Source organism: Macrobrachium nipponense, chromosome 4 (assembly GCF_015104395.2).
Source record: "Macrobrachium nipponense isolate FS-2020 chromosome 4, ASM1510439v2, whole genome shotgun sequence".
Classification (NCBI taxonomy): domain Eukaryota; kingdom Metazoa; phylum Arthropoda; class Malacostraca; order Decapoda; family Palaemonidae; genus Macrobrachium; species Macrobrachium nipponense.
Genome location: NC_061100.1, coordinates 89,138,931 through 89,157,125, shown reverse-complemented (window position 1 = coordinate 89,157,125; position 18,195 = coordinate 89,138,931). Strand labels below are relative to the sequence as shown.

The following is an 18,195-nucleotide window of genomic DNA, read 5'->3' as shown; positions in this document are numbered from 1 at the left end:
AATTCGACCTGTAAAGGAACACTCAAAGTTACTCCAATGAATAAAAATTGTACTTAGCTTGCTTTTGTGGGAAGTCACGGTGTTCCGATAACGACACACGGCCTTGGTCCTCCTTCTCTATTTAGTGGATGACCTGGTTTGGCTTCAGTTTCCCCCGTGCGCGTTGTTTCGATGATTCGAGCCCTTGAAAGATCCGATGCTGCAGACGCGTTCGGTTTGTTTCTTGAAGTTCCGGAAACAGATCCACTAAAACGATGTTTTATTGAATGATTCTAATGAGAGACGAAGCTTGCGTTGTCGTAAGAAAAAGACACGTCGGTTTTGTTTCTTGAAGTTATTCACTAAACGATGATACTAAATTGTTGAAGAATCTGTTGCTTTCGTCGCGTTGAAGAGTTCTTATTGTTTTTCTGAACGTCGCTCCACAACGATACTAGGTTGCTTGAAGAATCTGCTGCTTCCGTCGTCGTTGACTTCTTATGATACATGATTTATTATTCTGATTTTTCTTCGTAGGACCATTGTAGAGTTCTTCTGGTACGCTGGCCACCAATATTAGGGCTTGTGCCTTGTATGATAAGGCGCCCTAGAGGTAATGTTAGACTTGCGATAATCTATACGCTAAGTCGGTTGGTATTGCACTTCCATCTTGATCTTCAATGGAGTGTCTGGGGTTTTGTAGATCACTTACGAAGTCGGTATTATCTTTACGACGATGTGTTAAACTCATGGTTCGGTGAGGTTCTTGTAGAAAACACTAAGTATAAAAACAAAAAATTATATATTCTTCTGAAGTTTTACATGGTGAAGATCAGGTATGATTGTACAAGTCTTCTAATAACGATAGCTTGATCGCTTCTGCCAATGATGATGGCTAATCCTATTCCTCTACATGATAAAGCTTAGGTAAAGAGGTACAGGTCTTCTAATGACGATCGCTAACTCTGTTCTGCCTGTCTACCATCTCTGTTACAAGTTATGAAGGAACAGACAGTAGTTCGAACATATGAACATACTATCAGATGACATAGTTACATACGAACACACAATCGAATGAGACACGCTACAGATCACGTAGGCGGTAGTTGTCTCAAGCAGAGGGAGCTTGGACTAATGTTATAAACAATTGAATGACTACAGGTGACGGCATGTTATCTTAGCCTACTTTTATTGTATAACGTCATCTTTAGCGTCTCTAGTCTGATCACATTCCTGCAAGCAATCTGGTTGACCTCTTTAGTTTTAGACTTTTATATATATGGACTAACATTCCATATTTTTATTATGTAAACACTTACATATGTTCACTAATAGGTATTATTTTCAAAACAAAAATCCGATTCCTAAAAAAACACAAAAAATATATGTACATAACAATCAAAATAATAATGTTTTGCAGTTCAACTTGTGAATTTTAACAATAAGTATGACTATATAATATATTTCACCATATCGATCTTGAAGTGAAGAGTCGTAAAATTCTGAGGATGATCCGGGAAAAGGATTGTACTTTGTGATTACGTATCGCTACAACACCATGTGGTATTTTCATACACTATATTTGATGACCCATCGCTACGGGACACACTGGTGTTTTTTCATACCACTATACGTTAAAGTTAAAATGATCATATTATATTATTGTTTTCACGAAGGAATAATTATATAAAGAAAATTATTGAGTAATTTTTGCCGTCAGCAGTCAGAAAATCACGAACATGGTAACGTTCAAACCTAGTGCCATCCATGGCATATGTCTATAAATAGAACAGAAGCAGAGGGCAGTCATTGGATAACAGATCTCCATGGCTACCAACCAACCAATCAGGTGTTAGTTATACTACTCTGTAATTTCTTAGAATAGGCGTTTACACACACGAAGCTAACGATGATGTGTGTGTTTTGCATACAGTACGTAGTTTTAGTTTTTATTAGTGTAAGTATTTTACTGATTTCATGAAGAATAGAATGATTCCTTCTCATTACTTTGAATGCAAAATGGCTTGAAGATTCTTCCGCAAAAAGATGAGAGAAAAAAAATTTCTTTAGATGATACCTATTTACTAACGCGGTTGACATACCTTGAAAACAAAATTCAGCTCTTTAATCTCTGGAAAAATGTTAATCTATCCCCGGCGACTAACAACAACAAAATTTTTGTTTGTTTTATCTTCCTAGTAGTACGTACGTAGTCCAGTGCACAGCTGTCGTCTGATGCTAAAGTATTTCAATATCCGAGGAAACAGTAGTAAATTTCCCCACAATGAGTTTGGGTACATATGTATATCTAAGATGACTTAAATTATAAAAGCCTTTTATGTATAAGCTAGCTTTTGCAACAACACATATCTTACGAAAAATTACTTAAGTGAAGATGGTTTTAGTAGTACAAATGATAGTTATTGTATCGTTAAAAATATAAAAGTGAACGAAGTCGCAAAGTCGATTCTATGTCATGTTTTTCCTAAACGCGTTGACTTAAAGGAGAACGTTATTTTGGTTGTTTTATCACTGCCACAAACCCATCACAATGCAGTGTATGTATGATAATTCTAAACTATTATTCACTACCAAAATAACGATGATATTTTGTAGTGAAAATTAATGTTACGTATATTCCAAACATTATTACTACGTAGCATGAATAGTACTATAAAAATTTTGAAAGATAATCTTGCTGTGAATGCTACCATAACTTGATTTTCATATACGTACGTACATTTTGTCAGCTGGCTGGCCTCGCATAGATAAAATTGATTTCACTGATATGGAATTACTCCACGAATAGCCTTTTTATTATGAAGATATGACGACTTAAAGGAGAACGTTATTTTGGTTGTTTTATCACTGCCACAAACCCATAACAATGCAGTGTATGTATGATAATGTTACGTATATTCCAAACATTATTACTACGTAGCATGAATAGTACTATAAAAATTTCGAAATATAATCTTGCTGTGAACGCTACCATAATTTTATTTTCATATACGTACGTACATTTTCTCAGCTGGCTGGCCTCGCATAGATAAAATTGATTTCACTGATATAGAATTACTCCACGAATAGCCTTTTTATTATGAAGATAAGACGATAATATATAAAGTAAAAAATGCTTTTATGTATTTCGTTTACGCTTCGTCGCCAATAACAAACAGCAATACTTACGATAATCTATGACAAATAGCGTTTGTATGACTTCATTGTTCAGAGAAGTTATATATGAATACTGCCAAAATAATAATGAAGTTCGAATTAATTTTAGCTTTAATGTTATTACTACTGTAATTACACTACCACTACTATTAAAATTACTATTAAAATTACTATTAAAAGTTTATCAAACAAAAAATGTCGCTTTGAACGCAACCGTATACATAACCCATTTTCGTAAAGGTATTGCTTACATTTTGTGGCTGGCCACTCCGACGATAAGTTGAGTGCAATGATGTGGAATTATTCTTTGAATAGGCTATTTATTATGAAGATATGACTATAATATATAAGGTAAGAATGGTTTTATTACCTTTATTGTCAGTTAATATCATAATGTGAATCTGTTTGTGTACGTTGGTGGTTATCGCACTGCAACTACGCTTAGCCTACCAATGAACGTCGTACATAAACCTTGAATAGGCTATTTATTTCAAAGATAGGACAATAATATATTAGGTGAGAATGGTTTTATTACATTTATTGTCAGTTAATATCATTATATGAGTCTTTAAATGAATGTTGGTAGTTATCGGACCACGGCCGAGGGTTAGCCTACCGAAAAACATCGCATACGCAACACGACAAACCCGTGATGCAGCGATTCATACCAGTGATGTAGCATGAGAAGCGGTCCAAGAAAAAACCCGTGATTAACTGGATCCGTGAATACTGATCCGTGAATAAGCGATGCCCCACTGTACGAGACTCATGTACGAAGCAACATTGGCATCTGGGGGAAGAATTCTGAGAGTTCGACCAGCTCAAGGAGAGTTGAGACTCCTTAAAGACGCCTTTCCAATGGAACTCTGTTACGGTCTGGGACTTTTCATCAGGACCCCCTGAGGGGGTGACTGCTCGTGGGCAGAACCCGCTGACCTCCCATGGGCTACCAGTATGACTCCTCCCAAGGGCTGGGGAGTTTGACAGGGACCTTTGCCAGGAGAATCAGCAGGACGAAGAGCCACCTCTTCCACAACACTAACACTGGCACTCACTTTAACACCTACCTTCTCCATTAGCATCTTAACAGACACTCCTAAAGTCTCCATCGCCTGTAACATAATAGAGAATCTTAGGTCTACTCATGCTTTGAGGCTGGCAATGGCATTGGGTTCGGGTGCTAGAAAGTCAGGTTTAGGATTAGGTTGATTAGGAGGGGTGGGATGGGGGGAAGGTTGAACAGAAGAGGAAGGAGACCATACCAACAGTTACATCCTGACTATCTAACTGTTTCATAGTGCTTGCTCTAGAAGCAGCCTTCTTTTTCCGTCTCTTTCCAACTTACTCAAATGGCTAGATTCCCCACAAGTCAAAGTCGGTGAGTAAGATTAACCCCTACATTCAATACAAATTGTACTGCAACCTTTGCTGCAATACCTAGTATTATGAGAGCTAGTATTGGACATACCTAATACTTGCTCTCAAACAAAAGCAAAAATTTAACTATTTTGTCAAACTCCTAACAATAGTTGAATATTTTTGCCAAAAAGGCTACCAAATTCAACAGAGTACTTTAACAAACATCCACAGATATCAATAAGAGGTAACCAATTTCCAAATTCCCGCTGCTGCTGAACTAGCTGTTGACCGCATCAGCTGGCAGAAACAACTAAACAACTGAAAACCAGTGCCGAGTTGGTTCCTCTCTCCCCCAGTAGTGGACAGGGGGCGTCACTTAGCCAAAACAATATAGCACTACCGTGAATTTTCAAAATTCTAGTTGCTGACAGTTTAGAAATTATAACTACGTAACTACTTGGTTAGCTGCATGCATAAAAATGAAAATTATCTATGTATAATTAAAAATCTGTTGACTAATTTTTTCAGTAATAAAATTCCAAATTAACCCTTTAATTCTGATTGGACATATTAAATGTCGACGAAAATTGTCTGTCGGGTGCCAATTGGACGTATGTCACGTCGACAAAAATATTTCGTCACTTTGACATAATTTTTGCACCATTTTATATTAGCCGTTACATGAAGTATTATATATGAAAATGTGTGCAATTTCATGTAGAATACAACAAAAAACAACACATGGTTGTAGCTTTTATCAGTTTTGAAATATTTTCATACAAATAATGATAAGTGCCAAAATTTCAACCTTCAGTCAACTTTGACTCTACCGAAATGGTCGAAAATCGCAATTCTAAGCCAAAACTCTTATATTCTAGTAATATTCAATCATTTACCTTAATTTTGCAACAAATTGGAAGTCTCTAGCACAATATTTTGATTTATGGTGAAATTATGGAAAAAACTTTTTCCTTACGTCCGTGCGGTAACTTCCGAAAAAATCATAAATTTTTCGTCTGATTGTCGTAATGTTTGCACCATTTTAAATTAGCCGTTACATAAAGTTTTATATATGGAAATGTGTGCAATTTCATGTAGAATACAACAAGAAACAACCCATGGTTGTAGCTTTTATCAGTTTTGAAATATTTTCAAATAAATAACAATAAGTGCCAAAATATCAACCTTCGGTCAACTTTGACTCGACCGAAATAGTAAAAAAACGCAATTGTAAGCTAAAACTATTACATTCTAGTACTATTCAATCATTTACCTTACTTTTGCAAGAAATTGGAAGTCTCTAACACAATATTTTGATTTATGGTGAATTTATGAAAAAAAAACATTTTCCTTACGTCTGCGCAGTAACTCTTCCGAAAAAAATTATACATTTTTTCGTCCGATTGTCGTAATGTTTGCACCATTTTAAATTAGCTGTTACATAAAGTTTTATATTATATGAAAATGTGCGTAATTTCATGTAGAATACAACAAGAAACAACCGATTGTTGTAGCTTTTATCAGTTTTGAAATATTTTCATATAAATAATGATAAGTGCCAAAATTTCAACCTTTGGTCAACTTTGACTCGATCGAAATGGTAAAAAAATGCAATTGTAAGCTAAAACTATTACATTCTAGTACTATTCAATCATTTACCTTTATTTTGCAACAAATTGGAAGTCTTTAACAATATTTTGATTTATGGTGAATTTATGAAATAAACTTTTTCCTTATGTCCGTGCGGTAACTCTTCCGAATAAACTTTTTCCTTATGTCCGTGCGGTAACTCTTCCGAAAAAATCATAAATTTTTTCGTCTGATTGTTGTAATGTTTGCACCATTTTAAATTAGTCGTTACATAAAGTTTTATATATGAAAATGTGTGCAATTTCATGTAGAATACAAAAAAAAACAACCCATGGTTGTAGCTTTTATCAGTTTTTAAATATTTTCATATAAATAGCGATAAATAGAAAAAATTCGTCCTTCAGTCAACTTTAACTCGACCCAAATGGTCAAAAACTGCAGTTGTAAGCTACAACACTTACAGTCTAGTAATATTCAATCAATTACCTTCATTTTGCAACAAACGGGAAGTCTCTAGCACAATATTTAGATTTATGGTGAATAATTCATGCATCATATTGTGATAATATTTTCTCTGTGTTGCCTTGATCGTTTTACAATGTGTTATATACCAAAATGATTGCAATTTAGTGCACTATACAACGAAAAAAAATTAACTCGTTAGCTTTAACCGTTTTGCTCACAGCACGATTTGTATACAATTATATATGAAATTTTTTTTGCGGTGTAATATATCCCAATATTTATATATGATAATGATATTTGTTTCATTTCTGATGGTTGCATACTAAACTTCAGGCAATGACAAAAAAAGGAGCAAAAAATGAACTCTTAATCTTGAAAACTAAGAGTGCTGTGATTTTTTTAAAAAAACATTTTTACCGCTTCGGCACTCACTCGCGAATGCCACCGGCATACGGGAGACGATTTTTAAAATACCGCTTCGGCGTTTAAGGATTAATGAGATTCTAAAAAATTGCTAAAGTGACAAAACCTGAGTGAATGACATTGCCCACCTGGTAGAATTTATTACTGGCTACCTGGATTCAAACATTATGCCCAGCAACACTAACAACAAACTAAAACTTTGGCATCTGGCTTCCCTGCAACCATATCCAGAAATTTTGCCTTATCGGCAACACAGAAATGAAATTCTTCTACACAGAAATGAAATTCTTCTAAACTGACTGGTAATGCATCTGTTTGGTGCACAGACCAAAAGAGTAATAGGTATTTGACCAAATTATGCGCTGATATCACCTCTGAGCGAGAAGGGTGAAGGGAAAACTGGGTAATTGCTGTAGGCAAGGGAAAGCACCCTCTCGTCTTGAGTCCTTTAATACTCGATAACTGCATCAAATCCAAGGTGCTTTTCTAGCCAAAATTATGAGACAATTCAGCGATATTGGTTGATCTGTCTTATGGAGCCATGGTGGGACCATAAGAGTAATTCCTTGGATGACGAACAGTGGCTACACTATCAAAAATGTTTTTATGGATGGTAAAAGAATTTTAATCTTTGGTCTCTATAAACACCTAGGATGATAAGTGAAACTTTAGCTCTGCAAAAGGTTTGAAGAGGAGTGTCAACAGAAACTAAACCTGGATTGATGTATGAAGGTTACACAAGAGAGAGTAAGAGTTAAAATCTTAGTTGTATTTCTTAGGTAGTATATTTAAAAGTAAGAATAGTTGATGTGTTGAATAATGCAGATACAATAAAACAAATATTTATTCAATTACCCAAAAGCTCTTAGATTTAAATGTGATTCTTTGTCACTTGCACCAGATCTCATAAAATGTTTCCTGACATCTTAATCCATTCATTTGGATGTTTAACAACTAACACAATCTCTATAACATTAGTAATAGCCCTAGCTATTGCAATACTTAACAAGTAACAATTATCAGTTAATGGATTAACAAGGTTCCTCAAATTATAAAAAGGCACACAAGCAATTAAATAATAAAACGAATCAACAATATTAGATAAAAATTTGCAAAATAAGCAAGACAGCAAAGTTCACTGTCAGGGCCTAAGCTTTTAATTGTATAATTTGATAACTCATGAGAAATTGAGGGGCCTTAAACCTCGTGTAGGAGTGATTTTCTTTAGAACATATGTATGCAGTCATTAACAGTAAATCACAGCACAACTAAGTATGTGGGCTGTCCATTGTATGAATGCATGAACTGAACTGATACTACTACATATTTCATATCATTATTAAACATAGAGAAATTACACCATGCAGTTTAAAAATGTAATAAACACTTACCAGATATAAAACATTGAGAACATTCTAATACAAAGGATTGGCCTTCGAATGACATCTAACATTGAGACTTTTCGAGCATCTGTTGGAGAGTCCATCAAATCACTATCATCATCAGCCTCTTCAGTGACCTAATATATATAAGAAAAATATAATTTTTTAAAGGAAATTTAATTTTTAAAAACTTAATTACCACTTTGTGCACACAAAATCATCCTAGATAATTCAAATCATCTAAAAGAAAGAAAATGGAAGTCAGACAGTTGACCTGTGCGTGTATGGTAGAATTTCAAGTCCTTTACTTGAGTTAAAGTATAAGATGGAAAGTGTGTTGAGGCTGGGAAGCACGATTTTGTGCTATAACAATGGTTAAAATTTATTTTTCCTTCAAAAGATTACATTTATTTCATAACAAATCTATTTGTAACTGGACATAATTTCAGCTAAGATGAGAAATATTAAACAGCTAAATTTAGTCCTCAGATTGACTAAAACTAGGGTAATAAAGATGATGAATCTACTGAGCTCGAAATCTTTCACAAAGCAGAGAACATTTCTCTCACTGTATCCCTGACATAAAGGCTTGCAAACTTGTGTGGCACTGCAATAAGTTTGCTAAGCAGGTTTTGTTAACAAGATAAAATTTAAAAGAACAGAAGTCAAAAGAGCTTTAATTTCATCGACAAGCACGGTAACTTGTGGTGCTATACTATATTTGAAATAGGGAAAATCAACAAGAAGATGGACTTTACTAGCAACATTATGCTAACTCTTGCTTACAATGAGAAACATCTATAACTGACCCTTCCCTTTCACATTTACTCAAGATCAAAGAGGATCCACAACTGATCACCAAACAGCAACATCACCATCAGCTAATTACACTTACTTTTGGCAGTTACTGGCACTGCCACATTTGTACTAACTGGACTTCACAACTTTACAACAAAAAGGAGGAAAATTACAATTAGGCAAAATGGCTTTAAAATTACAGGAAATTTTAACATTATAAGTGCTTAGATAAGGTAAAATTAGCCACTGTTTAGAATGGTGCCCTACAGGGCTGCTAATTTGGGTCATAAGTGCCTATTCTTCAAGTCATTACAGCATACCAGATAAAAGAAGAAGGCAAAGATCCACTTATATATACAGGTGGTACCTGGTTATTGGCTGCTTTGCTCTATGGCGCTTCGGTTTATGGCGGTTTTTTAAAATATTCATTAAAAAATAAGGTTTCTTATGGCACCACATACGGTTATCAGCGCCATAAGTATGTGTTACTCCCTTAGACTCTCATGCTTTGCTTAATGGCGATTTTCGGTTTATGGCGCCCGGCCAGGAACGGAGCTCCTGCCGATAACCAGGGACCACCTGCACTATGTATAGCTTTTGTATTCTTCCTCAACAAATTAAGTTTTATAGTTTCATTAATGTCTTAATGGTAATTAATTCTATTTTCCATACCAAGAATTGTTTTTATAAATATTCTCAAAATATTTACTACATACTCTCAGAATGAAAATTTCAGGCCTTTAACTTAATCACACACTTAATCATACAAACATATACAATGGTCCCCCGTATTCACTGGGGATGCGTACCAGATACATTCCCATTTTTGCTTTGCATTTTGCCAATAGAATTGCTATTTAATCATTGCATAACATGTTCCTATTCAACATCACACCAAGGTCTTTTAACTGCTTCCTTATTAGTGATTGTCTTGTAATTAGGTCCCCTGTATGAATATAGCTTTCCTTCTTTATCTCCATAATTTATTGATTCAAATTTATCAGAGTTAAATACCATCCTATTCACCTCTGCCCATTCATATACTTTGTAAAGGTCTCTTTGTAGTGAGTTCCTATCTTCATCATAAGTAATTTCTCTACTTATTCTTGTGTCATCAGCGAAAAAAAAAACCCTAAACCTCGCATACCGACAGTACCTTAACATTACTGTCTATGTCTGCAATCATAATAACAAACAGCAATGCAGCTAACGCCATACCTTAGCTTCATCCAATTTCTCATTGTTTGCAATAACTACCTGTTTTCTGTTGTGTACAAATTCTTTTATCCATCTTCCTGCTTTGTCCACTATAGTATTATGTTTTCTAATTTTCTTTGCTAATATACTATGGTCTACCTTGTCAAAAGCTTTTGCAGAGTCTAGATAAACCACATCTGTTTCTTTTCCGTTTATCATATTTTTATATATGTTCTCACGGTGGACTAACAGTTGGGTCTGTGTACTTTTTCTGGGTACAAAGCCATGTTGTCCTATATTAAAAAAATTATTTTTTCTTGAATGTTTCATAATATTTTTCTTCATTACCCTTTCATAATATCTGATAATAGAGAGAGACAGAGGAGAGAGAGAGAGAGAGAGAGAGAGAGAGAGAGAGAGAGAGAGAGAGAGAGAGAGAGAGAGAGAGAGAGAGAGAGAATTATCATTGTTATTATTTGATATCATTTAATCTTATTAAACTTGCCAATACAGTATTAATCAATAGCAATATCTAAAAACTAGTAAATAATTTTTGTAGCATAAAAATGTATTTAATCATGAAAATAACATCAAAATACAGTAGTACCTCAAGATACGAAATTAATGCGTTCCGAGGCGCCCTTCGTATCATGAGGTTTTCGTATCTTGGACCATACATGTAAAATGGCTAATCCGTTCCAAGCCCTCCAAAAACACCCCATTAAATTTCATAATAAAGCTAAATTGACCTATAAACAATGAAATACTACAACAATTTGGACCATTCAATACAACTACTATCCAACTTACAACCTGCTCGACATACGACCACTCGTACTTACAACCTTACTTCAGATAGTTGACCACTGAGTTACTTGGCACTGCGCCATCTCATGAGAACTCTCATCACTCAGGCATGAGAACTCTCATCACTCAGGCAGCATCAGTTTGAGTTACCCTGCCCTATCTGCAGCATCATTTGGTATTAACTGTACTGTAGACTGAATTGCAAACCAATTTACGTAAGAATCGACTTCTGACATGCATGCAAGAACCTAACCCCATTGTAACTCAATGCCTGATTGTACGTAATATATACTATTACATAAATGATTAAAATGTATTAGTAGAAGTACATTATGGTAAAAAGATTGAAATAATGATTGTACATTACATTACAGTACTAAGTAGGCACTTTTATATAGCAAAGGTTTGATAGTATGCCCTACCCAGTATGTTGGCCACTTTCTAAGGTTCGACTTACATCCATTCTGACTTACAACCAGTGGGTCGGAACCAAACTTGGTTGTAAGTAGGATAGTACTTGTACCTAAATTAAGACTAAAAATGCAAAACCTGTAAATAAAGTGTATATTAGTGTATAAGAAATATTATTACTGTAACATAAAATGTGGAAGCTTACCTTTCGAGTGAGGCAACATACATACGTAACTATCCAAGGAAGATTGCCTCTGCCTACATACTTTTTCACAATGTTCCTGTGTGAGCCTTTTCGGGGGGTGTCTTCTACAAATGATTGCACTTTATGAAAAGCGGCTTTAATTTCTGCCGTTTTTTTTTTTTTTGTATGTAATATGTACAAAAATATGTACGTACGTACACTTTAAAAAATATACGTACGTACTACAACGTAACTATCCAAGGAAGATTGCTTCTGCCTACGTACTTTTTCATAATGTTCCTGTGTGAGCCTTTTCGGGGGGTGTCTCCTACAAATGACTGCACTTTATGAAAAGCTGCTTTAATTTCTGCCATTTTTTTCCTCTTTTTTTTTTTTTTGTTATTTTTACCTTTTTTTTTTTTTTTTACTTTTTTTACTTTACGTAGGTTTTTTTTTTTTATACAGAATCTCAACTTTATTTTTTTGCACCTCATGACTCTGTTGGCCCTGGTGTCCATCAAAACCCTGTTCAACCAAATGCTCTCTCTGCAACTGATTTGGGTACTGAATGTTCGGCTGCTGACCTTCAACATAAACTGAAGTGCCTTGATTATACGTACACTACATACTGGTATGCATGTTGTAAATGATTGGTCTACACCCTCTGTTTCGCCAGGGCAGGGAGGGAGATTCCTACTGAAACAACCTTGCAAAAGTTTTCCAGTTATCCCAGGAGAGAGAACCTTGATCACTTATCCCATTGTAAGAGATCTTGGTAATTTTTTTTTTAAATATTAGTATTACGTACACATTGACGATCCTGAAAACGAATATCGCGTGCGTACTATAACAATGCTGGTACCGAGTGGCCGAGCCACGCCACCACGTGTACATAGTAGTGCATGATGGGAGGGACGCTGGCCAATAGGAGAGAAGGATTTCATGGCCGCGACTAGCATCAGGAACCAATGGGAGAGCAGGAGGATGGTGGCGAGTCTACTAGTATACTAAGATGGCGGCGCGCGGTGCGATTTTCAAAATTGCTATCCTGGGCGAATCTCGGACTTTCAGAAACCTTTCGTATCTTGAAAACTTTTTGTATGTAGAGCCGTTAAATTTTTCGTATTGGCTTTCGTATCTCGAGTTTTTCGTAAGTTGAGCCTTTCGTATCTCGAGGTACCACTGTACACTATAATTAGTGATTATTTATTGTTGGAGAAACCTGCGAATAGGCTAATAATGGTAGATATGGTTCAAAGAAAAATCTGCGGATAGGTAAGACCGTGAATCTTGAGAACACGAATACGGGGGTTGTCTGTATTTCTATTACAATCTTCTTATAGGTAAACTATGACACCATAAGTTATAAAGGTCAATAACAGTCTCTCTCTGTCTCTCTCGTCTTCACTCTCTCTTTTTTAGTGAGCTTTCATCTGGAGCTGCCAGACATCCTATAGGCTAGGAAGCTGAGGGTGGACAGCTTCTGATGTGGTGTCCTTTCTCCTTATATCCAGGGTCATCAGCATGGGGTCTGTCCCTTGCCAATCCCCTATTGGTTGATAGTGGCAAGTCAGGTTTTTCATTGGTTGCTTGGGCCAGGCCTTGAGTCACTTCTGCCATGTTGATGGTCGTGTAGCTGCAACCTCCAAAATCTCCTGAGCTGTGTGGCAACGTTTCTGGGCATTGCATCACACTGCGTGATGTCATGGGCATTGTCTTCTGTAGAGTTGTCATGATCAGCAGTGTCATTATTGGGGGCAGGTCTTCTCATGGGGAGGAGAAATACTTTCTGCATTGTATTCAATGTTGGTTTAATTTCCTGGATGAGAAGCGCCTCCAATAGGCACAATCGACATCCTTGTGACTAAGACAGAAGACGGCCTCAGTACTTTTGTCAACACAAAGTAGACGAACCTTGGACTTTGCCTCAACAGCGACAGTGTCAGGAGAGCTCGACCTAGCAGGACACCCATCAAGGACTTGACTGCACCTCCAAGTATATGTACTAGTAAACAACGGATATTCCAAAAAATTAATCAGCAGAGAAGTCTGCACAGCCCTGGAGAAATGGTACAGTAGTGAGTGCCTGAGAGGATAACATCAAGCTGTACTATAAAGTTTCATAAGTTCCCATTACCCTAAAGAAAAGGACTCCATAAAGATTATAACCAAAGATGTAAACCTGATTGACAACACCAAGAAAATAAATTTAATTATATACTACCAAAATCGGAAGACGCATGATCTAGTTATGAAGAATAACCCCTCCCCACCAGTACGAGACCCCCTGAAGCAGACATATGTGGTATACTGGCACACATGCCCAGTCTGCTGTTGTAGTGGCGCCTACATCAGTATGACCAGCATGTGTCTGTCTAAGAGGATTTCCTGCCACACCCAGGAGGGGGCTATAAAAAATCATGCACACACCAAACACCTAGAAAATATCTCCTGGAATGTAATCATTGAGAATACTAAGATAATCAGGTAAGCCCCCGCCCCATCAATTGCATCTGCTGGAGGTACTTCTCATCCAGCAAATTAAACCAACACTGAATACTACATGAAGTATTTCTCCTCCCCACAAGTATGAGAAGACCTACCCCCAATAATGACACCGCCGATTACAACAACTCTACAGAAGACAACGCCCTGAATAAGATACTCCTGCAGCCTATGAAAATCAAGCCAGCTGTGACATGACCCAGTGTGATGCAACGCCCAGCAACATCACTGCACAGCTCAGGAGATCTTGGAGGTTGCAGTTCAGCAGCCATCAACATGGTAGAAGTGCCTTGAGAACTGGCCCAAGCAACCAATGAAAAACCCGACTTGCTACGATCAACCAACAGATCTGCATGGGACAGACCCCTTGCTGATGACCCAAATATCAGGAGGAAGGACATCACACCAGAAGCAGACCACCCTCAGCTTCCTAACCTACAGGATATCTGGCAGCTCCAGATGAAAGCTCGCTGACAAAGAGAGAGAGAGAGAGAGAGGAGAGAGAGAGAGAGGAGAGAGAGAGAGAGAGAGAGAGAGAGAGAGAAACTGTTACTGATTTTGATAACTACAGTATCATAGTTTACCTGTAAGAAGATTGTATATTAGAAATATGTACATCAATCTTGACCCTGCATTTGAAAATGACCTCCATAGGCATTCTACTAGCCTGTTTAATAGCATAGAAAAAGCTGATATTTGAAAAATAGAGAAGAATCTCTTCAAGTGTAATGCTGCTGAAGTAGCCATTACTTTTAATAAAGTATGCTTCCCAAGTACACCAATATTATTGCCTCTGGCAATGTGAATCAGTGTTGTTGTTAAACTATAGCACTAACAACACAATGTTTTCTATGTAAACAAAATAAAAAACAATGAAAAATAATTTTCTGCCATTTCTTTTCTTTTCAGGAGGAATAACTAGTGAGAATCCATGAGGACAAAAAAGTTTTTTACAGTTACTTAAATGGATAAAGCATTTTTGAGATGGAAGATTTCCTAATTCCACTACACTAAGATCTTTGTTAAACTTTAGCCTGAAAGCATATAAATCCGAAGATGTGGCACATCATGTGATAAAATGTTCATCATATAGTACTTCTGTTTAAATTATTAAGACAATTTGAAACATACACACCTCTAAAAGTTCCCGAGGAATTGTTTTTTTATTTTTCTTTGCTATCTTCTCTAAAATTGCAACTGCTTTGTGGTGTCTTCCTCTAGCTAGCAGCCAACGAGGTGATTCTGGTATAAAACTGGAATGAACAAAAATATTGTAAATATAAATAAGAGGCAAATCTATTGAACATTAGATAATTTTTGAGAGTAATCACCATTTTGTCCTCAAAGGAGTTACCCTCCAAGGTGTGTGACAGCACCCCATGGTGACTAGACTAATTTCAAAGAAATATTTTTTAGCATGGTCTTGTGTCCGGTTACATGTTATGCCATAATGGTAAACACTACGAACCATGATAGAGTATAAGGGACTCAAAGACAAGAGGGCATTTTATCTTGTCTTCAGTGAAGCTGTACAAAGTTTCCTACATCAAAACTGCAGAAGAAGTGACTATTGTGCATGTGCATTGGCCATCTTTTTTCATGATTGGGCCGGTTGAAAGATCAAGAACCATTACTCCTATAGTGAGTGCAGACTAAGGTGTCTCCAGCCAGTGCCCCTCATTTTGAGGCAATTCGATGTCTTTATTTCTTTTTTTCTTCAAGGATCATGGAATCTCCAAAATTTGAAAGTTAAGTGCTTATTTTTAAGATTTAGTGAAAAAATATTTAGGTTTAAAACGGTAAAACAAAGATTTGTTTTGAATATAGAAACTGGCCTTCGTTTGGAGAGCATATGGTCGGTGTAATACACGATCCTTGCTGGCCTTTTTAAGAAAGCAAGAATTGTTAAAGAATTTTTTTTTTTTTTTTTTTTTGGAAGTTTTGGCTGAAGTATTGGTCCACAATGTATTATTAATTTAGTTAATCTTTTCAGTTAAGAGTGTCTACGATTTCCTAGGAATTAGCCTACATGAGCTACTAGCCTAACCAGTTCATTGCAAATAATTTAAGACCATGGTCGCTAAGCTATTGTTTGCAGCCTGTAACCTAAGTTTATATACCTTAAAAGTGATCTAAATAACCCTGATTAAATAGTTGATTAAATACATAGTTACCTAATGTTTCAGTGATAAGATCCTAGAAGTTGATAAACAGGCGACACTATTTTCATTTTATATAGCCAGGACTAGGTAATATCTAATGTTAAGTGGTGAACCTTTTCTAAGCACCCTATCAAACTAAATTGTTAGCCTACACCACATAACCCAAGACGAGTCAAAAATTGGTAACCGGTGCCAGATGAGGTAGTAGCCTAACCTTAAGGCTACATTTTGAGTATTGGTGTTTTAAATAATACGTAACTTTGCATGTTGAAGTTTATCATTCTGATTAGATATTAGTCTAAAAGTAGGCCTAGAGTAAGTGTTAATTTACTCATATGGTAAAATAACCTAACAAAAAGGTTAGTATTGGTAGGTTGGTTTTATACAGCCTAGTTTACCTGTAACTCAACATGCTAAATTATTCTAAGCTTAGCAAAATGATTCGGCCATGACTCGGTAGCCTAGCCTGTATATAGTAAGACTACAAATCAGTATATTCGACGTTCAAAAATGACTGGGGTCAGTAAATAGTAACTTGGTTTATGACTATGTAGCCTAGCTAATCAATAAAGGTACATATCAGAATCTTGTCTAGATAAGTAGTAGCCTAACCAGATTAAGTAGGAATCCCTTTTTAAAGTGATTATCCTTCTATTAGCCTAGAAACAATATGGCTGAGTATCAGACAAGAGGGTAGACTAGGATACACAATAAAACAATGAGATATTGTACACAGGCAGTTCCCGGTTATCTGCAGAGGCTCCGTTCTCGGCGGGGTGCTGATAAGCGAAAACCGCCATTAACCAAAACTCAGCAATTTATGGTGCTGAGTTTCAGTTAATGGCACCTCTGTTAGGTATGTTATGGCACCATAACTCAATTACTGGCACTTTATGGTACCAATAACTGAAACTCAGGTTGTTATGGTGCCACAGATTGCCGATGTTATGGCGCTAAAAAATCCTTTATGATTAGCTTAACCCTTAAACACTGTTGTGGGACAAATTTAACACCCCCAAATTGTATTTTTTTTTCTTTTTTTTCTCCTACTAAAAAGCCTATGCCTTAAGAGGGGTGGTGTTCCCAGTAGCTTCATGTTTATGAATGGTCTTGCAGTGAATGGCAGTTTCGTTAATTTTGCGTGCCCATGGTGCCCTGGAGATGGGGTGCCGGGAGAAATTTACCCCACGACAGTGTTACTGTACTAAATAGCATGGGTATAATTTACCCCATGACAATGTTACTGAACTAAATAGCATGGATATAATTTACCCCATGACAGTGTTACTGTATCAATAGCGACAGTTTTACAACTATATAGTTGGGGTATAATTTACCCCACGACAGTTTTACTGTAATAAAAAGTATTTTACTATATGTAGTATAAAATACTATAGTGAAATACATGTGATTACCTCTTTTTGTTATGTTTTCATTTATATCTAGCTCTTATATTTAGTTTTTTTTAACTAATTGTCAAACAATGATAACACTTATTTTTGGCGAGTTAATTTGTATAACAGAACTTAGGGAAATTCAATATATTTTATATAATGTGTGCACTGTATTTAAGTGGAAGGAGAACCAAGCGGTGGCCTGTGTGATGTTGTTTATGGTATGCTGAATTCAACAGCCATCAACTCCTGGATCATTTATTCTGAGAACCTTGAGAAAATGCACATCAAAAGAAGGGAGCTGGCAATAACCCTTATCTGGCCCTGGGCAAAACAGTGCCTCCACAACATCTACCTCACAA

The 18,195-nt window shown here is 36.2% G+C and overlaps 1 protein-coding gene across 3 annotated transcripts in view; it reads right to left on the bottom strand.

Moving 5' to 3' along the window:
- Positions 1-18,195, bottom strand: part of LOC135211001 (organic cation transporter protein-like) — a 421,916-nt gene that overhangs the window by 187,486 nt on the left and 216,235 nt on the right. For all 3 annotated transcript variants that reach the window (XM_064244015.1, XM_064244017.1, XM_064244016.1), the window contains exons 7-8: positions 15,413-15,530; positions 8,385-8,512 (exon numbers count right to left, since the gene is read on the bottom strand). In XM_064244015.1, coding sequence (XP_064100085.1) covers positions 8,385-8,512; positions 15,413-15,530 — 246 coding nt within the window. The remainder of the gene's footprint in view (positions 1-8,384; positions 8,513-15,412; positions 15,531-18,195) is intronic.